This window comes from Tenrec ecaudatus, chromosome 1 (genome assembly GCF_050624435.1).
Source record: "Tenrec ecaudatus isolate mTenEca1 chromosome 1, mTenEca1.hap1, whole genome shotgun sequence".
Lineage (NCBI taxonomy): Eukaryota > Metazoa > Chordata > Mammalia > Afrosoricida > Tenrecidae > Tenrec > Tenrec ecaudatus.
In genome coordinates, this window is record NC_134530.1 from 10903763 (window position 1) to 10927568 (window position 23806).

A 23806-nucleotide genomic window follows, 5' to 3' on the forward strand; every position below is an offset into this window, starting at 1 on the left:
GCTTATAGGCCAGGCATTGGGCTGCTACCTACAAGGCCCGTGACTCAAATCCAGCCGCCGCTCCTCAGAAGAAAGATGAGGCTGCCAGTTCCCGGAAGTATTTAGTCTCAGAAACCCTGTGAGTCAGAATCCACTTGATGGGATTGGTTTTACCTCTTGTGTGTGGTTTTAACCGCTTAGAAACCGATCGCCAGACTTTCCTTCCGGGGAGCCACTTGGGTGAGCCTGAACTGTACCGTCCAGTCTATCTGATGGGGACCCCTTGTGTTTCAGAATAGAACGGCACCCCATCGGGTTGTCATGGCAGTGATCTACTCACAAGTCCACTGCCAAGTCTTTCTTCAGAGACACTTGGGCTGGTTTCAAATGGCCAATGTTCTGGTTCATAGCCTTTAGCCATTTTCGGCTCACCTCCCCCCCCCCCCCGCCCCTGACTCCCATCAGGGCTCCTCCGACTCACTGTGACCTTATATTCCAAATTCACCACCATCGAGTTCAGGCTGACTCAGAGCGACTCTGTAGGACAGGGTAGAACTGCCTCTGTGGGTTTCCCAGGCTGTAACTCTTTTACGGAGGTAAAAAGCCTCTTTCTTCCCCTGAAGGGGTTGGTGGTTTTGAACTGCTGACCTTGTGGTTAGCAGCCCAACAAGTAACCACGCAGCTCTCAGGGCCCCTAATCACCAAATCATGTTGTGTGGGGCCATCGAGTGGGTTCCAATGCATAGCACCCCCACCTGATGGACGAGAACTGCCCCACTAGGGTTTCCTCCCGGAGAGCCTCTGTGGGCTCGAACCCTCAGCCTTTCTTCTGTTAGCGGGCGAGCGCTTAACCGCCGCGCCACCACAACTCCTCCAAGGCCACATTCAACCCATCACCCTTGATTGATCGGAGGAGACATTTCCCAGCGCTTAGTAGCACTGGGAGGCAGAAAGCCTCCTTTGAAGCCAAGTCTCAGGAAGGGGCTCAGGAAGGCCAGGGGTGGGGTCTGGGAGGCCCCGCCCCCGCGTGGCCCCGCCCACCTGCTCGGCCTTCAGCGTGAGCTCGATGAAGATCTGCTGCAGCTTCTCGTTGACGAAGTTGATGCAGAACTGCTCGAAGCCGTTTTTCTGCAGAGGGAAGCGGGAGGGGGGACTGACGCCGCAGGCCCCGCACACGCGCATGCGGACACTGGTGACCATCCCTCCACCACCACGGTGGTGGGTGCGGGGAGGCCGGGAAGTGGGGGGGCGTGCGCCCTACCTGGAAGATCTCAAAGCCGTAGATGTCCAGCACGCCGATGCTGTACTCCTCCTGTGGCTTCTGCATGGCTCGGTTGATGGCCTGCGACACGGGTGGGGACAGTGGGCACCTGCTCGCCCACCTCAGGGGCTCATGGCCTCCTCACACCAGTGTCCCTCCTACTCTCCCCGGTTCTGTGCCTGCAGGGCGAGTCCAGGCCGTGGTGAGGCCCGAGCGGCTGGTAGAACTGCCCCCGAAGGGTTTTCAACGGCTGTGCTCTTACCGGAGGGGCTCTGGTGGCACAGCGGATAAAGCAGTTTGGCTGCGAATCAAGAGGTTGTTGGTTCGAACCCACCACCTGCTCCTTTAGAATCGACGGTGTGGCCACGGGTTTGATTGCCAGGCCTTTCTTCCATGGTACCTCTGGGTGAATTTGTACCACCCACCATTTGGTAAGTAGCCTAATGCAAACCACGTGTACCATCCAGGACCCTATCTCTAAAACCCAATCCACTGCCATCGAGCTGATTCTGACTCATAATGACCTATAAAACAGTGTACAACTGTCCCATAGGGTTTGCAGGGCTGCACATTTTATGGAGAGGTGCCCTGGCGGTGTAGCGGGTTACACGTTGGGATGCTAATCACAAGGTCAGCAGTTCAAAACCATCAACTGCTCTGAAGGAGTAAAATGAGGCTTTCTACACCCACAAAGAGTGACAGTCTCAGGAACTCAGAGGGGCAGGTCTACCCCGTCCTATAGAATCGCTATATGGTGGAATTGATCTAATGGCTTTTTCGGTGTGTGTGGACATTTTATGGAAGCAGACAGCCATGTGTTTCTGCTCTGGAGCGGCCAGTGGATTTGAACCACAGGCCTTTGGTTAGAAGCTAAGCACTTTAACCATGGCACCACTGGGGTTCCCGAACCAAAGTATTATCGTATATAAAACCAAAAAGCCAAATCCATGCCCCTGTGGGTTTCTGAGGCTGTCACTCTTTACAGGAGTAGAGAGTCTCAGCTTCCTCTTGCAGAGTGCCCGGTGGCTTCAAACCGCGGACGTGGTGGTTAGCAGCCCCACGCAGAACCACGGTGCCACCAGCATTCCTTATGTACTGTGTAGATGTACACGTGTGTGTTATTGCGGTTGTGAATCCATTTCGACTCATACCCCACTTCACACAGTCGAATGGCCCCTGGGGTTTTTCTCAGCTGTGATCTTTGCAGAGCAGCTGCGTGGGTTCAAAGGTTCGATCTTTGGGTAGGTAGCAGAGCGCTTCACTGCAGTGCCATCATCGGTGCCCAGCACCCATTGCCTCTGTGCATCCCCCACCCTGTTATGGGTTGCTTTGTATCCCCACTCCCCTTGCCCCCTCCCCAAGAGTCCGGTTGGAACTGTAACCCTTCACCTGTGACTGGGACCTTGTTTGGAAATGGGATGGAGCAGAGTTAGATTAACCTGAGGTTCTCCTGCAGGGGGCTGGGACCTGGTGCACCCTGGGGTAAGAAGCGGTGGGACTCAGAGGCAGGGAGACACATAGGAAGGTGGATGGGTAAAGACAGAGGGCAGAGATGGGGTGGATGCTGGGGCTTCAAGCCCAGGGCTGTCTGGGACCCTCCAGAAACTGGAAGAGACCAGCAGAGACCTCCTTGCTGGAGATCAAACAAAGCATTTCCATTGCTACAAGTCAAGTGTGGTCCTCTGTTAGGGCAGCCGTAGGATACACACTGCCACCTCTGCCCCTCGCCCCAGTCATCCACACCAGAAACCCACGTGCCCGTAGCCATGTCCAGCTGGCTGTTTGACCTCTGGCAAGCCACGTAACCTCTCTGTTTTCTCACCTTGAAAACGGGTTCGTACTAGCAACGAGCCCATAGAGATTTTTGAAGGGAGAGGTAAAGGGAGATACGCACAATGCTTGTCCCAGTGCCTGGCAGCCACCCTGGGCTGTGGCCAGGACTTGTGGAGAACAGGACAGTCAAGCCTGCCTCCCCTTGGCCTGGCACGTGCTGGGCACACTCCAAACGTGTTAGACTCATGCCCTCTCTGAAGTCATGCCAAAGCCCTGATGTCTGGGCCTGTGGATGCCACCCAGTTTGGGAATAAAGGTGAAGTGCTAGCCTCCAGGTCAGCAGTTCAAAACCACCATCACTCCATGGGAGAAAGACCGGGCTTTCTACTCCAGGAAAGAGTTCCCGTCTCGAAAACCCACAGGGGCAGTTCTACCCGGTCCTATAGGGTCGCTGTGAGTCGGCATGGACTCATGACAGTATGTTTGGTTCTGTTTTTGTTACGTTGAAGGAGATCAGTTGGGAGTTGGCTGGGTCCTAAACATGACCCCCTTCGTCAGAGGGGTGGCTCAGACAGAGTAGGACAGTCTGGAGCAGAGCAAGTGTCCTGGGAAGGTGCGGCCCAGGGTTCCCTGGGACTCCCAAGGTGGGAACCCTTCTCCAGAACCCTGCTGAGGGCTAGCTTCCAGGGCTACCAGGCAATAGATTCTGTTCCTTAAGGAGCCACAGCCCAAGAACTAAAACACTCTGCTGGAAGTCCAGCCCACCTGGGGCCTGCCCACCTGCCGCCTCAGCCCTGCCTAGGGCAGCACTCAGGACCCACCCACCCCGCTCAGGATCTCGCTCACCTCCACGAGGAAGTCGAAGAGCCGGGAGTACAGCCCCTTGGCCAGGGCATCGCGGGTGTAGGCAGCCTGCTCTACGTTGAGGGTGACGTCGATGGACTCACTGCGCCCGCCCCAGCGGCTGTCCATCTTGCGGCTGGTCAGCTTCTCCTGCAGCCGCCCATTGTCGATGCCCAGCAGGTAGGCGGGAAAGGCCAGGACTGGAGGGGACGGGGGGGGGGGGGCAAACAGCCTGTCAGGCGCTGGGGCTCTGTGTCTGGCCAACTGCCACCCACCCCCCACCCCCGCCCCCGCCCATGGCAACTTGTCCAGTGGCCCAGAAGTTGACCTTGTGGGTTCTTGCCCTCTGGTGATGCCTGGCCAGGAGGGGACAGTACACAAACACACACACTCGCATTCATGCTTGTACACATACACATGGGCTCATACATACAAGCACACATATACACATAGATAATGGATACACACGCTCAGACACACATGCACGCACATAATCATATGCATGCCCACAAGTATATTGGCTCACAGGCACACACAAAGTACACATGCATGCACACAAGTACACACATGCACACAGATTCTTACATGCACACACAGACTCACGCAGAAGCACACACTGAGACACATACCCACAAACACACTGGCTCACAGACAGGGACTCACACTCACACCCTTATAAGTAAGTGTTCCCCGTCCTAACACAGGCTGTCCACACACTCGCTTTTCTGCACTGGCCCCCCCTGGCCTTTTGTGGGGACAGCTCCTTCCCCCCCCAATGCCGCACTCACGGTCCACACTCTCCACGCGGGCATAGTTCCCGTCCTCGCAGAAGCTGATGTTCCCAAGGTGCAGGATCCCGGCCACGAGCTGCAGGACCAGTTGCTGGATGCCGGGCGGGATCCCAATGACCTGCATGGCACTCTGCGGGGGGCCAACGAGGAGAAGCTTGGGTCTCAGTCCAGAGCTCCCGTGGGGGGGGGGGGCTCAGGCTTCCTGGCCCCTGCCCTGTCCTCTTTATCCCTGTGCTGTGTAACTCTGGGCCACCCCCCGCCTATCCCCTTTCTGGGCCTCCGTTTCCTGATGGGCAACATGGGGGGGGGGGTCCTTGGGCCAGGGCTGGAGTGGCGGCAGGTGCTCACCAGCGTCTCACTGAAGTCACTCCTGTCATCTGTACCGTCCACCTGGTAGGTGTCCGACTGGTTGAGGTAGTAATAGTAGTCGGGGGTCATGAGGCCCAAGTTCTGCCGCTGCTCCTGTGAGGCTCCTTCCAGCAGCTGGAGGGTGGACATGGTCGCAGCCTCCAGACACAGACACATGCACCCTGGAATCCTCTGCCCCGGCCCCGGGCCTGCCCCCGTCCCCCTCATACCTGGTAATAGATGTGGAAGTTCCGTTCATTTTCATTCTGCGAGACCACGCGGGACTTCTCCAGCAGGAAGTTGGAGATCTTGCCCCCATCGGGCTCCCCGCCTCGGCTGAACTGGATCTCAAAGTACTTGCCCTGAGCCCCAGAGAGCCACATCAGGCCCCGGGGCCTGGGGTGCATGCAGCTGGGGACAAAGTGGCATGGGAACTCTCCCCTACAGAACCTCATCTCATCTCTATGCCCCAACGACCACTCGTGGGCAGGGCCAGGGGTGGGTCAGTGGTAGAAAGCCTGCCTTCCATGCGGGTGTGATCCCGTGTGCCTCATGTGTAGCTGCCACACGCCTGCAGTGGAGGCTTTGGCTGCTATGATACTGAAACTAAGAGGGACTAGGAAGAAAGGCCTGGCAGTCTATAGCGGAGCTGAAATGTATGGCCCGGGAGTGCTGAAGGCGAGTCTGAAGGGCGTTACGCAGAGTGCCATGGCTTCGACATTATGCCAACCGCCCTCTGCCATCAAGTCGACTCTGACTCATGGTGACCCTCTAGGACAGGGTAGGCCAGCTCCCCTGGTCTCTGAGATTGTGGCTCTTTATGGGAACAGACAGCCTCATCTTCCGCCTCAGGAGCAGCTGGTGCATTTGAACTGCCCACCTGGCAGTGGTGCTGCTGGGTAAGCGCTGGCCTGCTGACTTAAAGTGGGAATTGGCTCCGTACTCACTGCCATCGAGCCGATTCCGACTCATAGCGACCTGAGAGGGCAGGATGGAACCGCCCCTGTCTGTGGGTTTCTGAGACTAACTCTACAGAAGTGGAAAGTTTCATCATTCTCCTAAGGAGCGGCTTGCGGTTTTGAACTGCTGACCTTGCAGCACCAGGGCTCCTAATTGGCTCCATGGGATTTTATCTTGTAGTTGTAGTCCCTAATAGAAGCCAAGGCTCAACCAATGCCCCCCACACCCCTAAACCCTCTGCTATTGATTTGATTTTTACTCATAGCGCCCCTCTATTGCAGTGGTTCTCAAATGACCCTTTAAAACAATTCCTCATGTGGTGATCTCCCTCAACCATAAGACTATTTTCATTGCTACTTCATAATTGTAATTTTGCTACTGTCATCAATCAGGCGACCCCCGTGAGAGGGTCGTTCGATCCCCAAAGGGGTTGGGACCCACAGGTTGAGAACCGCTGTTCTCTTGGGTGTCAGAGACTAAACCTTTATAGGAGCAGCCTCATCGTCTTCCCTCGGGAGGCTGGTGGGTTTGAACTGCTGAAATCATGGCTAGCAGTCCAGTGCTGACTCCACATTGCCACTGGGGTTCATTCAAACACAAACGATTCACCACCTCCACTCGATTCCGACTCATAGTGACCCTCTCAACTCACAGCCACGGAGTACATTCTGACTCCTCGCGACCCTATAGGGCGGGGTGGGACTGTCCCTCTTTAAGGGAGTAGAAAGCCTCGTAGTTCGCCCGAGGAGCGGGTGCAGGTTTCAACCTGCTGCCCTTGTGGTTAGCAGCCCAACGGGGCTCATAATGAAACCCATAGGGCAAAGTCAGCAGTTCTGGGGGTGGGGGGGGGCGGATTTCTGAAGCAGCTGATCTCATCTTGCTCTTGTCCCTGGCTCCCCAGGGGACTCCTTTTTTTTTTTTTTTTTCCAGCTGAACCATAGGCAGGAAGGGAGTCTCCCAGCCAGGAGCAGGGCTTTCCTGCTGGGTTTCCAATGGGGCTCTTGCCCTGGGGATGTCTGTGTTGGGGTGGGGGGGTGCTCCCAGAGACTCACGAAGCGACTGGAGTTGTTGTTCCGCACGGTCTTGGCGTTGCCGAAGGCCTCCAGCAGCGGGTTGGACTGCAGGATGATGTCCTTGACGTGCTGGGGTAGGGACAGGCGCCGGGGTGGAAGAGATCAGGCTGGGGCCGTGGACCCAGGAGGAGAACTGCCCCGCAGAGGGGAGAGACCAGCCCGTCCTTCTGCCCCTCCCCACCTCACCTGGACCTTCTCGCCCCCGCCCGACACCTTGGAGATGTAGCCCATGATGTACTTGGCGGCCACTGTCTTTCCAGCTCCGCTCTCGCCGCTGGGGGTGGGGATGAGAGAAGGCGAGGTCACAGTGGGAGGGGCCCTGCCTCCCTAGTGACTGATTCTTGCATCCCTCTCTCAGTATGCCGTCCTGAACAAGCCAGATAAAACCCTCTCTCAACTCACTGCCACCGAGTCGATTCCAACTCATGGCCGCCCCACAGCTCAGAGAAGAGCGCCCCGCTGTGGTTTCTGAGACGGTGAGTCCTCCTGGCAGTAGAAAGCCTCATCTTTCTCCTTCAGCATGGTCTGTGGTTCCGAACTCCTGACCCTGCGGTCAGCAGCCCGACCCATAACCCACTACGCTACCAGGGCTCCCCCTGCTCTCAAGGACTAGGGCACATGGGCAATAAACACCAGTTGTGATGGAGCTAGTTCTGATTCACAGGGACCCCATGGAGGCCAGGGTAGAACTGGGCTCCGTTGGGTTTTCAATGGCTGATTTTTCTGGGAGGCAGAGAGGTTGCTTCAAAGAGCCCTGTTTCTGGCCAAGGGCTGATGCTCTGCAGGGGCTCCGCAGACAGCCACAGGGCCAAGAAGATCCTGTCCCCAGGGAGCCAAGGAGAGCTGAGCTGGCTGCCCTGAACTGAAAAAGAGAGATAGCCGGCCTTCATGCTTCCTGGTCCCGAATCCTGACTTGTCGCCTGCTGATCCTGACCCAGGACCCTGTTCCTCGCTACACCATTTCATTCTGAAGTTGCCCCAAGTCCCGGGTGGACATTGCAGCAGGGAAGCAGAGAGCGGTGGGAGGGACGGCCGGGCCAGCATTGGCCAGAGGGCCGTAGAGAGGAGCCATGCCAGTCCACCACTTCCAGGGACTCAGCATGGGGTCTGATCCTCCCTTAAAGGACCCCTCCTCCCCCCGGAGGAAGACAGTCTCTGATGTGAGGATCATGACCACGGCAAGTCACAGGTGGTGACAAGGGAAAGCAAGGGTAGAGGGGGACGGCCATGCTCCCGGGAAGGGGCTGGGTGAGCAAAGAGGATGGAGAAGGAGGAGGCTGGGCAGGTAAGTGGAGCTCTGAGCAGCCTGTCCTGGGGGAGGCGGTGGTGCTTGAAGTGGGGGTGGAGGTGCAGCGGCTCTGGGCAGGGGATGCCGGTACCTGATGATGACACATTGGTTCTCGCAGTCAATGAGCATGTTCCGGTACATGTTGTCCGTGAGGGCATAGATGTGCGGTGGGTTCTCGTACTGGGCCTGGCACGGAGGTCAGGGCTCAATCCCTGGGGGCTGGGGCTGGGGTCCTGGCACTGTGCTCGCCCGCCCCCCCCCCCTACGCCCCCGGCCAGAGCCTTACTGCGCCCTGGTAGAGGTCGATCTCTCGGTCCGTGAAGTAGGGCATCTGCTTGAAGGGGTTCACAGAGATGAGCACAGAGCCGATATAGGTCTGTGTGGGGTTAAGGGTCATGCTGTGTCCAGGTAGAATTCGTCCCCCAGGCCCCACAGCCTGCTCCCGGACCTGAGTCTTCCAGACCCCCACTGCTCACAGACGGGGCTGGGGCTGGAGTGGGGGGAATGGGGGTGTGCTGGGTCTGAGCTCCCCCTGGGCAAGAGGGAGCAGTGACGCTCCAGCCAGGGCCATGCTCTCACCTCACTGTCCCCTGTCCTACTGTCTGGTCCTCTCACTGCTCCCCTGGCCCCCCGCCCCAGGCCATGACCAGTCTCTGCATCATGGTTCCAACATCTTGTCTCCCTGCTCATGAAGCCTTTCTTCCTCCACCCTTCCTCACCCAAAGCCACCCCTCATCCACCCACATGCCACCCTTCCTCACCCACAGCAATCCCTCATCACCCACAGCCACCCTTCCTCACCCACAGTGACCCTTCATCCACTCACATGCCACCCTTCCTCACCCACAGTGACCCCTCATCACCCACAGCCACCCATCATCACCCACAGTGACCCCTCATCCACCCACATGCCACCCATCATCACCCACAGCCATCCTTCCATCCATCCACATGTCATCCTTCCAACATCCCTCCTCTTTTCATCTGTCCATCCACCCATCCACCCATCCACCATCCCTCTGTCCATTCACAGGTCATCCAATCCCTCCCTCCATCCACAGGTGGTCCCTCCAGCCATTCTCACTTTACTACACCATCCTTCTCTATATCCATCCATCATCCCTCCATCCACACATCATCCACAATCATCCCTCATCCAGTCCTATGGCATTCCTCCCATCATCTCTCCTCTCTTCATCACTCCATCCATCATTCCTTCATCCCTCTATCCCTCATCCCTCCATCATCCCTCTATCCCCCTATCCATCATCCCTCCAGTCAGCCATCCATACATCATCCCTCTATCCCTCATCCCTCTATCCACCATCCCCCCATCATCCCTCTATCCATCCATCATTCTTTCATCCCTCTATCCATCATCCCTGCATCCATCCATCCACACATCATCTCTCTATTCCTCATCCCTCTATCCCTCTATCCATCATCCCTCCATCCATCCTCATTCCGTGCTTCCACCCATCCACACACCATGGCTCCATCCATCCACACGTCACCCCTCCCTCCACCTACATGTCATCCTCCCATTCCTTGGTCAGTTTTCCAGCCCTCCTTCCTTCAAATCCCTGCCCTCCCTCCCTCCCTCCCCTCTCCCCCTGCCCAGCCCACAGTCAAGGATGCGAAGATGTAGTCGTCCATGAAGCGCTTGCGCAGGTTGCTCACGATGCCGTCCTCGGTGATCTGGGGCAGCAGCACCATGTCGTCCACGCCGCTCTGCTTCACGTTGTGGCTCTGCCAGTGGAACCGCTCCTTGCTGCCCTGTGGGTGGGGGCAGTGGGGTGGGGGTGAACCCCTGCAGGGGCCAGCATGGGTGGGACCTCAGGTGCCAACCCCAGACTTTCCTCCAGTCCCTGCTTTAGCATCTGCCCCTTCAACCTGCTGCTTGTTTGTCTGTGTCACCACTCAAGCCCACCCCCTCCCCAGTCCTGGGGCACCAGGGGTTCATGGTTGAACTGGAAGCTCCATAAAGAGATGTCTAAGTCCCTCCCAGAAGGCTCACCAGGAAGGGACGAGCCAGCCAGGGGGCAGTATAGCATGGAGGAAACACACAACCTTCCTCTAGTTCTTTAATGCTTAACCCCCCCCCCCCACCCGATCATGACCCCAGTTCCACCTTACAAATCCGGCTAGACTGGAGCATGTACACTGTTACAGATAAGAGCTTGCAACACAGGGAATCCAGGACAGATAAACTACTCAGGACCAGTAATGAGAGTGGTGATACCAGGAGGGTAGGGGAAAGGTGGGGGACAAACGGGGGAGAAAGAGGGAACTGATTGCAATGATCTGCATATTAACCACCCCCCTCAGTGGGATGAACAACAGAAACATGGGTGGAGGGAGGCAGCGGATGGCATAAGACATAAAAGTGATAATAATCTATCATTTACCAAGGGGTCCCCAGGGTAGAATAGTGGGGGAGGGAGGGGAAAAAAGTGGAGCTGATACCAAGGGCTCCAGTAGAAAGAGAATGTTTAGAAGAGGAGGATGGCAGCGGGTGCACAAGTGTGCTTGACACAATGGATGCACGGATTGTTATAAGAGCTGTAAGAGCCCCCTGATGAAATGACTTATAAAAAATAAAGAATAAAAAATGTCCAAGTGCTAATCCCAATCCTTGTGCATGTGACCTTATTTGAGTGCCCCGCCCTCCTGCCCCCCCCACCCCCCTGTAGCCGTGGAGTTGACCCTGTGTCGGGTAAAACTGTGCCCTGCAAGGTTGGCGAGGGCTGTTCCTTGGATGTGATCACCAAGCCTCTCTTCCAAGGTGCTTCCGGGTGACCTCGAACCTCCAACGTTTTGGTTACAGCTGAGCACATTCAGTTTGCACTCCCCCTACCCCCACCCCCCACGCTCCCCACCCAGGCACTGGGAGGGGTGGGGGAGGTGGGTGCTGAGGTCCCCTGCGCTCCTGGAGGAGGCCAGAGGAGGAGACCCCCACCCCACTCTGTCCTTCCACTTCCTCTTCCATCCCTCAGTCACTGGCTGGGTCAAGGATGGGTGGGTTTTGGGGGTGGGCTAGAGGAGGGGCACGGAGTCCTGGTGATGCAGCCGTGAAGCCACGTGCTGTTCATGGAAAGGTCAGCGGCTCGGAACACAGAGAAAGACGAGCAGTCTGCTTTCGGGCAGAGGACAGCCTCAGACATGCAGGGCAGCAGCTCCACACGGTCACCAAGGGCCACATTCAGAGTCAGGACTAGGTCACAGCAGGGGGGATGGGGTGGAGCTGGCCCTCCCTCCAGATGCTGCCTTTCACTTCCCCAGCTCTGCCTCCCTGCCCACGCCCTGCCCATGCCCTGATGTCCTGCACTGGAACCATCGCCTACTGATTCCACCTCCTGGCCAGTCTCCATCTTCCCCTCCTTCCCCTCTGTCTCGGAGTCAGCTGGCCCCCACGTGGCCCAGGCTCCCAGCTCCTCAGGCTCCCTCTCCCCTCTCATCTCATCTCCTTCCCCGGTGTCATTGTTTTTAGATATTGTTGGGTCAACTCCAACTCACGGTGACCCCAGGGATGCCGGATAAGAGCAGTGCTCCCCAGGGCTGTCATAGTCACCCCGACTCACGGGGGCCCCACAGAGTTTTCAAGTCTGTGACCTCCCGGGAGCAGACCACCAGGTCTTTTTCATAGCGTCCCTCTGGGCATAGATTGTAACCACCGACCTTTCGGTGAGCAGCCAAGGGCTCACTCGTTTGTGCTGCCTACTGAGACCCCTGTTTGGACAGAGGGTTATGATGATGGAATGACGTCAGTTCACATGAGGTCATTCTGGCACGGAGCGAACAAAGCGAGCTGCTATGCAGTCAAACCTGGCGGCTGGTGACCCATGTGGTCAGAGTCGAACCATGCCCTTCGGGGGTGTCCAATGGCTGACTTGTTCAGAAGTAGATCACCAGGCCTTTCTTCAGAGGTGCCCCTGGCTGGGCTGGGACCACCAACCTAGTAGTTGAGTGTTGGGCTGTTTCCATCACCCAAGGACTCCCGGTGAAGTTAGGTGGACCCTCCTCTTGTACAATAAGGGGATAGACTCAGGGGGAAGTCGGCGGGGTAAAGACGGAGGCAGAGATAGAGCGATGGGGCCACAAGCCAAGGAGTGCCTGAGGCCACCAGAAGCTGGAGGAGAGCCTTTCAAGGAAGGGTGACCGTTCCCTCGTTCCCTCGTTGTGAACTTCTACCCTGCAGGACTGTGAGCTAAGAATTCCCGGGAGTGACGCCTCCCACATGGGGTCTTTTTGTTGCCAGAGTCACCGAAGGCAAACCAGTTAAAAACCAGCTGCCCTTGAATGAGTTCCAACTGATGACGCAGAATAGAACTAACAGCGACCAGTTCCACCAGGGGAACCATTCCTGAATGCTGGTCTCTGCCTCTCTAGTTCTTAAAAAATCAGAGGATGATCAACACCTTCCTCAGGCTCTGCGGACTCAACTCTGGCATCTGCTCCCCAGCTTCTTCCTTCGGGAAGCCTGCCGGGATCGCCCCCGCTTCGGCAGTGCTGAGCCAGTCAGGCTCCATCCGCACACGGGCTCCCGTAGCTTCCACTCTGCCCTCATGCAGCGCACCCACCAGGGAGGAGGTGGGCAGACAGCGGGCTGAGCGATGGAGGCCTGCAGCTCCCCAGAGTGGTTGATTCACTGCAGCCTCCAGGAAGCCCTCGGTGCTGGATCCCTTTTATGCGTGACAAGGCTGTGGTATCCAGAGGTTTGGCCCAAACTCTGGACAAAATGTCGTTTCCAAACCAAACCAAACCAAACCCAACCAAAGCATACCAAACTAAACCAAACGAAACGAAAGCTAAACCAAACCAAACCAAGCCAAACCAAAGCTAAACCAAACCAAACCAAGCCAAACCAAAGCAAACCTAAACCAAACCAGACCAAACCAAACCATACCAAACCAAACCAAACCCAACCAAAGCATACCAAACTAAACCAAACGAAATGAAAGCTAAACCAAACCAAACCAAGCCAAACCAAAGCTAAACCAAACCAAACCAAGCCAAACTAAAGCAAACCTAAACCAAACCAGACCAAACCAAACCAAACCAAACCAAACCAAAGTGCAGGTGCTGTTCAGTTGATTGACATGTGTTGACCCCACGGGGTCAGAGCAGAAGGGTGTTCTGCAGGGTTTTCCGAGGCTGGTCTGCTGGGGGTGGGGCTGGAGGGTGGGGGTGGTAAGAGCCCCAGGCCTTTCTCCTGGGCAGCCTCTGGGTGGATTCAACACCACCCACCTTTCAGTTAGTAGATGAGTGTGATAGGCTTGTGTCAACTTGGCGGGCCCAGGATTCTCCATGATCTGAAAGTTGCAGGGGGCCCCCTCCTCCCCACCATCCCGTACAATGATCTAACATGATGTAATCAAATCCGTGATGGGATCTGCTGTGAGCCAAGCAGCGACTCAGGCCCTGACCCGGTTCCGATTCATAGGACCCGATGTAGAACAGGACAAGGTACTGCCTGGCCTTGTGCCACCCTCCGAGTTATTCTTAGGTTTGAGCCCACCGACGCCGATCCTGGCAATGCGCCCAAAGTAGGTGAGATGAAGTCTGCCATCCTTTCCCCTGAGGACATTCCCACCGTACTTCTGGAAGGATCTTTGTTTGTTCTTTCGGCAGCCCGCGGTCCTTTGAGTATTCTCCCCCAGCACCGTAATTCACATGCGCGGACTCTCCTTTGGGATTGGGCATGAGCGTACATGTATAATCCAGGCAGCCCTGCTGGTGCTGTGGGCTAGGTGCCAGGTTCCTAACGGCAAGATGCATGGTTCAAATGCACCAACTGCTCTGTGAGGAGAAGGACGTGGTGATCTGCCCCGTGAAGGTGACATGAGGCTCAAAACTCGGAGCCATCAGACAGGATTGCACTGCCGCCTGTGGGTTTCCAAGAAAGTAAGGCATCCCCCGAAAATAAGACCTACTTACAGTTTTGCCTCTCGCTGAAATATGAGGCATCCCCCCGACAATAAGACCTCCCAGAAAATAGGGCCCCCTGAAGCTACTGTAACTCTGGACTGTAGCAGTGGGCGCAGCCGCACAGCTTACTGTTGGCGGCAGCACAGCCGGAGCAGACAGGAAGTGCGAGGTCTCTTTTTTTTTTTTTTTTTTTGCGAGGTCTCTTTTAATAAAACAATAAATGTGTACCATATTCTTCTTTAGGGAAAAAAAAGATATCCCCTGAAAATAAGACCTAGCGCATCTTTGGGAGCAAAAATTAATATAAGTCGCAGTCTTATTTTCGGGGAAACGGGGTAGAAAGTCGTTATTTCTGTGAAGCGGCTGGGGTTAGGCACTGCTGGCCCACGGCGCTGCCACGGCTCCCTTCGAGCACCCCAGAAACGCTACAGAGGGTTGCTGTGGATGGTGGTGACTTTGGGGGGCGGGGCTGCTTTTTGTGTCTGTGGGGGCGGAGCCGTTACATCCCACCCCTCTGGCAGGGCAGTGGCTCTGCGATGAGCTGCTAACCCCCGCGAGGTAGGCATGTCAGACTCCACCAGGTGCTCCCTGGGAGAAAGATGAGGCTCCCTGCCCTCGTGATCAGTTACAGTCTGGGGAGCACGCAGGCGCAGTTCCACTCTGTCCTGTAGGCCTGCTGTCAGTCAGCATGGACACGGGTAAACGGAAGGGGCAGCGAATCAGAGGCGGATCCTCCAGGAGATGGAGGGACACGGTGGTGGCCACAACGGCTCCAACATAAGAACGGTGGTGTGGTGAAGCTGGCGCAGGGCCCGTCGGGCTGTCCTTCTGTTGTCCCTGGGGCTGCTATGGGTAGCCACCGACTGCACCCACCACCGCCCACGCTATACAGTCGGTTCCAGCTCCTAGCGCCCCGGAGAACCGCTCCACCGGGTTTTGCTGACTGGAATCTTGCGGGGTGGAGTGGGGTGCAGCTCTGCAGTGGAGCCAGTGGGGGGTTCAAACTACCAGCCTTTCAGGCAAGCCTGCGAGTGCTTATACCACTGTGCCACTAAGAGTTCCTCACCTGTAGCAGTTTTTCCCAAAGTGGGTGACCGTGCTGCTGGAAGGCGGGGCCGGGAGGTTGCAAAAACAGATAACATTTGACCCTGGGTGATGGGGCTACGAACCTGGGGGTGGGGGTGCTGAGTCTTTTTTTTCTTTTTCTGAAAAGGGGGCTTCCTCCCTCCCTCCCTCCCTCCCTCCCTCCCTCCCTCCCATCGAGTTAATTCTGATTCATCACAAGCTTATAGGGCAGGGTAGAACCGACCCTGTGGGCTTCTGAGGCTGTAACTCTTTATGGGAGTAGAAAGCCTCATCTTTCTCCTGAGGAGGGCCTGCTGGTTTCGAACGGATGACCTTGCGGTTAGCAGCCTGGCGTATAACACACCATGCTGCTGGGGCTACTAAAATGGGGACAGGAGGCAAAATAAGCGTGGAGACCAACCCATCATCTACAGAATGGGGTTTGTCACACACATTGGTGAGGGGACACACAGGTCAGTCCATGGCAGGTTGGTGAGTAGGTTTAGGGGGCCAAAGGGGGTGAGTTCTCTCGAGAAACGAAACCAGCGGAGCTTGTATGCATATGCATATGTCTCATGCATATGTATATGCTGTGTGCACATGTATATGTTGTTGGGTGGCATCAAGCCAACCGGCACCATCCTCCCAAGTGTTCTCATGTTTGCGCCCATGGTCGCAGCCACTGTGTCCGTCCATCTCCGCGAGGGCCTTCCTCCTTTCAGCTGCCCCTCCACTTTACCAAGCACAATGCCCTTCTCCAGGGGCTGGTGTCTCCTTAAGTAAGTGAGACAGCGTCTCACCATCCTTGCCTCTAAGGAGCATTCTGGATGTATTTCTTGCAAGATAGATTTGTTCTTTTGACAGTCCGTGGGAATTTCAGAAGTCTTCTCCCGCTCCACAGTGCAAATGCATCGATTTCTTCCGTCTCCCTCACTCGTGTCCAACTCTCACAAGCATGGGAGGCGATTGAAAATTGCCTGGCTTGGGTCAGGCGCTGTGGTAGTTATATAATTGTTTGCCAATTTGAGGGGATTAAGAGTGAAGGGATGGGATGTAGCCTGTCACTCAGGTCATAGCCAATGAGGCTCTGTGTGGGCATGGCCTTCTCCTGAGAATCCTGGGAACTCCTGGATTCCTCCATGGAGGCGGAGACACTTCTCTCGGCTCACTCCCTTGGAGACACTGCAGCTGACAAGACACATGGAGCTAAGCTGGTGCCCTGAGCTGGAGAAACCACATGGAGACCCCTGCCAGCACTGGGATGCTTACAATGCCACTGGATCCATAAGACATCCCACCCACTGGCCTGCGATCTTGCTGCAATCGGCCTCATTACATGTGCTTCAAGAGTCTGAAGAGGACTTTGTAGATTGATTTCGGACATAAGGGCGAATATCAGACTTACGGTCTTCATCTGGACTGGGCTGGGATGTTTTCCTCAATATTCAATTGCTCTTGTATAAAAAGCTCTTTCTTATACACATATGAGTGTCTATGAATTTGTTTCTCTAGTCTATCTGGACTAACATAGACACATCTTAGTCCTCAAAGTAACCTCCTTGCTTTTCAACATTAAAAAAAAATCATTTAATTTTTAAAAAATTTTTTTCTCCCCAACATTTCAAAGAGGTCTGTGCAGGAGGTTTGCCCAATACAAGTCGTCTTTTGACCTCTTGACGGCTGCTTCCATGAGCATTGGTTGTGGATCCAAGCAAGACAAAATCCTTGACAACTTCAGTCTTTTCTCCATTTGTCATGATGTTACTCGTTGGTTCAGTTTTGAGGACTTTGGTCTTCCTTACATGGAGTTGTGATCCGTACTGGAAGCTGCAGTCCTTGATCTTCATCAGCAAGGGCTTCAAGTCCTCCTCACTTTCAGCAAGTGAGGTTGTGTCATCTGCATGTCGCAGGTTGTTGATAAGCTTCCTCCGATCCTGATGGTACATTCTTCTTCACGTATGTGTATACGGAAAGATTTTATGTCAAGACATGGCTCACACAATTCTGTAGAAGTAGGTAAGTCTAATATGGTTCACGTCCATGGGTCAGATGTCAGCCGGAGGCTTCTCCTGGCTCCTGTAGCTACAGGGGCTGATGAAGCAGGAAGCAGATAGGAAGCAGGGAGAGCACAGGCTGGCAGATGCCAAGCTGAATGAATCCAAGGTCCGTCCGCTGATGGCTCCTGGGACCGGCAGGCGATATCACAGGAGGTCCACGAACCCAATGCAGGATCCGGATCCAGCAATAGAAGTGAGCTAGCTTCCACACACTGTTGGTCTGTGCTAAGGGTCAGCCACATCCCAAAAGAAGCCTCCCTCACCTGTAACAAGACTGTGACCAGACGGAGGAGGCCCGTGGTGCTCGACACGGCTCTTTCCACAATTGTTCCACAGAGGATCACACGGTGAGTGGACGACTCCCCCTTCCTGTGAACTGACCTCGCTATGCTAGCTGGAGGATTGGGGGACTCCTGGTCCAGAGTAATGTCACACCTCTCATGGACATAACAAACCCACTCGGCACAGAAACAAGCCAGCACCGTTGGGGGAAGCTGGAGGCCAAGGCACAGGCAGTGCAGGGAGTGAGGAAGCAGCTGAGCAGTGACGGAGCAGGCACAGTGAGGTGTCCCCTCCAGCTGGTGCCCTGAATTCGGCATTTGAGCCTCCCTGAACTCTGAGAAGAACTTTCCCCCCGACCCCACCTCACCCCACCCCACCCCCACCCCACCCCACCTCCACTCCCACCCCACCCACTCCCACCCCACCCTCACCCCACCCCACCCCCACCCTACCCTCACCCCACCTCCACCCCACCCCACCCCCACCCCCGATTCATGGCACTGCTCTGACAGCCACACAAAGAGCCAAAGCCCCTCCTGTGGTCTCTTCATGCTCAGACCTGTCCTTGTCTCCTCCTGCCTGATGTCTGCCATGGCTCTCCGTTGCCTGCAGGAGGTGAGCTTGGTTTTCGGGGAGAGGTTTGTCCAAGCCCCGTGCCCTTTCTCTTGACAGCCCGAGAGACTGTGAGGGTAGGCATGGGCAGAGGAGCCCTGGACTGAGTCAGCAGCACCTGCTCTGTGCTCGATGCTGGGGTAGCATGTCACCAATATTGCCAGTAACTCAGAGGGGAAACTGAGGCTCAGAGAGGTGTCATGGCTTGACGGAGGGCCTAGCTAGTTTCCAATGGAGTCTCCTGGGTCATGCAAACAGTCAGCAGGCTCCCTAGCAACTGGAAGGAGGATCAGGTCTACCCTGAGGTGCCGCAGAAGAAAGACCTGGCTCTCGACTTCCAAAGAACACAGCCATTGAACACCCTGGGGATCACAGATCTCCTTGGATGCACTTGGGGCCGCCGGGAGTCAGAACCGACTTACATCCACAGGTCTGGTTTTGGCTTTGGATATTGTTTCCAAGAGGGGTGGGAATTGAACTTGGGTCCATTGGACACAATGAAGGCCAGGCTCTTGTGCAAGCACCCTGCAGTGGTTGGAACCCAAGAGGTGTGTGTGCTGGGGCTTGCAAGCTGAGAAGGGAGTTGAGAAACTGCAGGGAGGAGGGGTGGACGGGGCAAAGGCCAGAGGCTGACTGTGATGGACGTAGGGAAGAGGAGGGTGGACAGGGTGTCCAGGAGGAACCCCTGGAACTTCCCACTGCTCTCCTTGTCAGGTGCTCTCGAATGGGGTCTGATTCATAGCGGCACCCCCAGGGGCTCTCTTGTCTTCTCCATGGAAGCCGAACGCCTGGTCTTTTTCCCGTGCACCTGGTGGGCGGGCTCAAACGCCTGGACTTTAGTTTCTACCCAAACCAAACTCGCTGTGATCGAGTCGATGCTGACTCACAGGGTAGAACTGGTTCCTGTGGGTTTCCGAGGTTGTAACTCTTTAAGGGAGGAGAAAACCCTGTTTTTTCCCATGGAGCAGCTGGTGGTCTTGAACTGCTGACTTGGAGGTTAGCAGGACAACGCTTAACCACTACACCACCAGGGCTCATGACCATTCCGCTCACTCAGTCACTCACTGCCATGGAGTCAGGACTCCCCTGTGGGTTTCCGAGATGGTAACTGTTGGTGGGAGTAGAAAGCCCAGCCTTTCTCCTGAGGAGCTCATGGTGGTTTCGAACTGCCGACCATGCGGATCAATGCCCAATGTGTAGCCATTACATTACCGGGGTCTCCTTACCTTTCCTCTAGCAGAGCTAATTAAACAACCACAAAAACAAAACAACAACAAAAGAAACTCACTATCATCGAGTCAATGCCGGCTCATGGCGACCCTATTGGACAGACCCTATTGACAGACCCTATTGAACTGCCCCTGTGAGTGTCCAAGACCGTACCTCTTTACCGGAGTAGAAAGCCCCGTCTTTCTCCCAATTACAGCAGCAGAAATGACAGGTGATGCTACCTGTCCCTTCCCTCCCCTCCCCCCCAAGTCCCCGTCCCTTGTGTTGGAGTCAGGAACAAAACCAGTTGCCATTGAGTCGATTCTGATACGCAGGGACCCACTGGCATAGCGGCTACATGTTGGGCTACCTGCAAGGTCAGCAGTTCGAAACCACCAGCCCCTCCATGGGAGAAAGACAGGGCTTTCTACTCCCATCAAGAGATGCGGTCTGGGAAACCCACGGGGCAGTTCTACCCCGTCCTGTAGGGTCACGGTGAGTCGGCATCACCTCGATGGCAGTGAGCTGAGCTTGAGGGGCCCTGTGTGACAGGGTCGAGCTGCCCAGGGGGTTTCTCCTCCTCTGTATGGGAGCAGACCGCCAGGCCTTTCTGCTGTGGAGCCGCTGGATGGGTTTCCATCAAGAGCCGAGCGCTTAACCACCGCACCAGCAGGGTCACAGCCCCACCGCCCAGCCCGAGGGAACAGTTCAGGACGGCGCAGGACAGGGCAGCGATTCGTCCGTTGTGCGCATAATCGCTAATGGCTGGAGCCGACGCGGGGCCATCCAACAACCGCATAGCACCACCCTGTGTGCGGAGAGGACCTTGGGGAAGAACCTGCCTGTGGGCCCTGGCATAGGTGGGAGCCTCTGCAGGACGCCCTGCCCAGCTCGGGGCGGGACACCAGCAGCAGCGGCGAAGGTGACCCGACCCCCTGGCTCCCACGGTGGCATTTCCTTCTGCTGTCCGTACAGAGCGGACTGGGCAACATCGGGAGCTCTGTAAGGGAGAGTGCGGTTGGCCCTCCTGTCCCCCCAGGAAACCCCTCTGAAGGTCTTGGTGGGAGAGGGGGCCGTGGGGGCTGGAGGAGGTGGAGAGACCAGAACAAGCTTAGGCTTCCAATGTGGGGCAGGGCAAGGAGGGAGGTGATGGGGGTGGGGGTGGCACAAGGCAGTGACCATGTGGGAGGGGCAGGTTGAGGGCTTAGTAATGACTTATTTTGGGCCTTTTTGAGCCTGGGGTGCTGGGGGACATTCCACAGGATGCCTCAGGAGGCCAGAGAAGGCTGGGCTGGAGCCGAGGTGTGGGGATCAGGGCTTGGCGGAGCTGATGGGAAGGTGATGCAAGCCAGTGGTATTCTGTAGGGAGTGCTGCTCTCCCGGGGCAGGGATTTTGCCCAGGAGTTCTCTCCCGCAGTGCTCCGTGTTGGAGGGGGGTCAGCAGTCGAGCTCCTACCCTCTATGCAGCAGGGCTCCTTCCTGGACAGTCGGTCACACGTTGGTCTGCGATCGCATGTCCAAGAATCACTGCCCTGAAGATGCTGGGCCCAGCTGAAATGGGCACGAGGAAGCCCGGCCTGCTGCCTTCAGGCTGATCCCGGACCCATTCAAGGTGACCCAGGCTACAGAGTAGAACCACCCCCTTGTGCATTCGGGGCTGTGGTCCCTACTGACTGGAGATCGCCAGGCCTTTCTTCCGTGGCATCGTTGGCTCGGTCAAGAGTCAAACCGTTTGCCTCCCCCAGGGGCCTTTGAGGTTGGTACTGGGATGTCTGTTGTATGGAAAACGAGGGCACCAAGAGGTTAGGTGCCTTCCAAAGTCACACAGGCAAGGGGCAGAGCCAGGCAGGAGGGGAGGAGCTGGGACTAGAGGAGGGCTTGAGGTGAGTTTCAGATCACTCCAGGATGGCCAGTCCTATCTCATGTTCCTGGTGCCTCGGGCTGAAGGGAGCCCATGGCCACTTCCCTTCCCTGGGACCAAAACCCCAGGCCGACCCTGAGGACTGCACTCTGCTCCCTGATCCCACCACCCACCCTGAGGAGCCTTCTGCCGGCTCTCCCTGCCTGTCCTGTCCCTCAGCCCTGGACCCCCCCCCCCCCGATCTCCCCCACTCAGAAACATTTGTCATGGGAGCAGAGAGCAGGTCACTCAAGTGCCTCCCTGCCCAGAGCTGGCAACCTAAATTCAGAGGCTTCTCAACTCTGAGAGAACACGTTTCTCACACAGGGAGGCACGGTGGAGGATTTTAGCACGGAGATCAGTGTGCCAGTCCTGGCTGTTCAGCTCACCGACAACTGTGTGACCAGGGGGAGGCCACCTCCGCCTGCCCTCCTGTCAAGCGAGCGCTGTAACGGGCCTTCTGCACGAGGAGCAGAGGCAGCCGAAGCTCGTGTCAGACGTGCGTCTCCCACACTCAGGTGTGATTCCAAGCAGGCACACCTCCTGCGCAGCCTCCACTCGTGTCGGTGGGGCTTGTGTTATGCCTAGCGGATTTCAGCGGCGTTTCTGGCTTCAGATGCGGAAGAAAGACCGGCAGACAGCATGAGACCCACTCTGGCTCTCAGTGGTCTGATGGGTCATGTCCCACGGGCACTGCTCTGTTCTGCCCTGCACAGAGACGCTGGGAGCCCAGGCCAGACTGCAGGGGCGGTTCTGGCCACACCCTCTTGCCTCTGAGGACCTTGCATGAGCCCCAGGGAGAGGAGGAAGCTGGAGAGCTCCGGAAGTGGCAGCTCCTGAGCCAGGGGGCCTCACCGATGTGACACCCAGTCGGGCCGGCCGCTGCGTACTTGTTGAGTGAAGAGATGGATGGGTGGCGAGATGCCTCTGCTCTGTTTCTGACGCACCCCTCTGTGGCCCCAAGACTCCACAGGTCGAGTTGAAACGTATGTTTCTACGTCTCTTCCGTGTGTGTGTGTGTGTGTGTGTGTACAACAAAGAAGCTGTGGTCATCGTTGACCACAAGCAGAGTGTGACTCAACCTGCCTTAGGGCTCTTGTGCAAGACACTCAGGGGATGGGGTGGCTGGGGTGAGAGGAAGGAGGCAGCTTCTTCTTCTGGCTTTTCAGAGAGTCCCCCCTCCACCTACCCCCCCCCCCAACAGGATGTAGGGCAGCGGGAAGAGGCCCGGTGGTGCAGACAATTAAGAGCTCAGCTGCTAAGGGAAAGAAAGGCTGGCCGTTAGAATGCACCCAGACACACATCCCAAGAAAGGCCTGGCAATCTGTTTCCCGAAGGTTTCGCAACCTGTGGGCTTCACAGGCAACTTGTTAGAAGTTGTTTTCTTTTCTGCGGGCTCAGGGGCCTCACGGGGCTGCCAAGCTGCCTTTGCTCCAGTGTTGCCAACAGTGGCACCCCGAGCCGCCTGGCTCTCCGGCACAGGCTGAGGCAGGAGGAAGGGCTGGCTTTGGGGGCCTTGGCCCTGGTGTGCTAGCCTCCCGGCAAGGCCACAGAGCCACCAGCTGCAGAGCCCCCACTTCCTTCCCGCCAGGCTTGAGCACTGTGGTTGAGCTGGGGCTGTCAGGAGGTGCTAATCCTCTGTTGCCACCCACCTCCCCCAAGGTGCCCCCGCTGTGGTCCTGCGCAGCACCCGCCCCCACCCCAGCACACGGGTGCTCTGGGCTCTATGAGAACCACATCCTCACCTCGGAAGGCTCCTGGGGTCTCCCCCTATGGGGCGGGCCTTCAGTCTCCTCTCTGTGGGGCCAGGGCTCATCACCCCACGTGTGGGCGGACCTTTGTCTTGGTGGAGTGGGAGTCCCGGTGGTGGAGTGGTTCTACATGGGGCTGCTGACCCCAAAGTCCGCAGAGACTGCAGACAAGCCCCATCAGCCGACAGGAACATCCACCATCGTCTTCTCTGTCATCATCACTGCCACCACCGTCTTCGCCCACTACCACCAGCACAACTCGCTTCCACCACCACTGTCATCACCTACTATGCTGGCCCCCCATCACAACCACCATCATCACCCCCATCACCATCAACACCCCCATCACCGTCACCATCATCACCCACATCACCACCACCATCACCATCATCACCCCCATCACCATCATCACCCCCATCACCGTCACCATCATCACCCACATCACCACCATCATCACCCACATCACCACCACCATCACCATTATCATCCCCATTCCCATCACCATCATCACCCCCATCACCATCATCACCCCCATCACCATCATCACCCCCATCACCGTCACCATCATCACCCACATCACCATCATCACCCCCATCACCGTCACCATCATCACCCACATCACCACCACCATCACCATCATCACCCCCATCACCATCATCACCCCCATCACCGTCACCATCATCACC

General features: G+C 56.5%; 1 protein-coding gene across 1 annotated transcript in view; it reads right to left on the reverse strand.

Annotated features, from left to right (window-relative positions):
• Nucleotides 1-20268, reverse strand: part of MYO1F (myosin IF) — a 43817-nt gene extending 23549 nt beyond the window's left edge. Inside the window, exons 1-12 of the mRNA XM_075542668.1 lie at nucleotides 20137-20268; nucleotides 9955-10092; nucleotides 8603-8692; nucleotides 8408-8502; nucleotides 7215-7302; nucleotides 7008-7097; nucleotides 5226-5357; nucleotides 4996-5130; nucleotides 4645-4777; nucleotides 3860-4056; nucleotides 1241-1321; nucleotides 1021-1107 (exon numbers count right to left, since the gene is read on the reverse strand). Of these exons, the coding sequence (XP_075398783.1) occupies nucleotides 1021-1107; nucleotides 1241-1321; nucleotides 3860-4056; nucleotides 4645-4777; nucleotides 4996-5130; nucleotides 5226-5357; nucleotides 7008-7097; nucleotides 7215-7302; nucleotides 8408-8502; nucleotides 8603-8692; nucleotides 9955-10092; nucleotides 20137-20268 (1398 nt within the window). The remainder of the gene's footprint in view (nucleotides 1-1020; nucleotides 1108-1240; nucleotides 1322-3859; nucleotides 4057-4644; nucleotides 4778-4995; nucleotides 5131-5225; nucleotides 5358-7007; nucleotides 7098-7214; nucleotides 7303-8407; nucleotides 8503-8602; nucleotides 8693-9954; nucleotides 10093-20136) is intronic.
• Between the last annotated feature and the right edge of the window lie 3538 nt (nucleotides 20269-23806).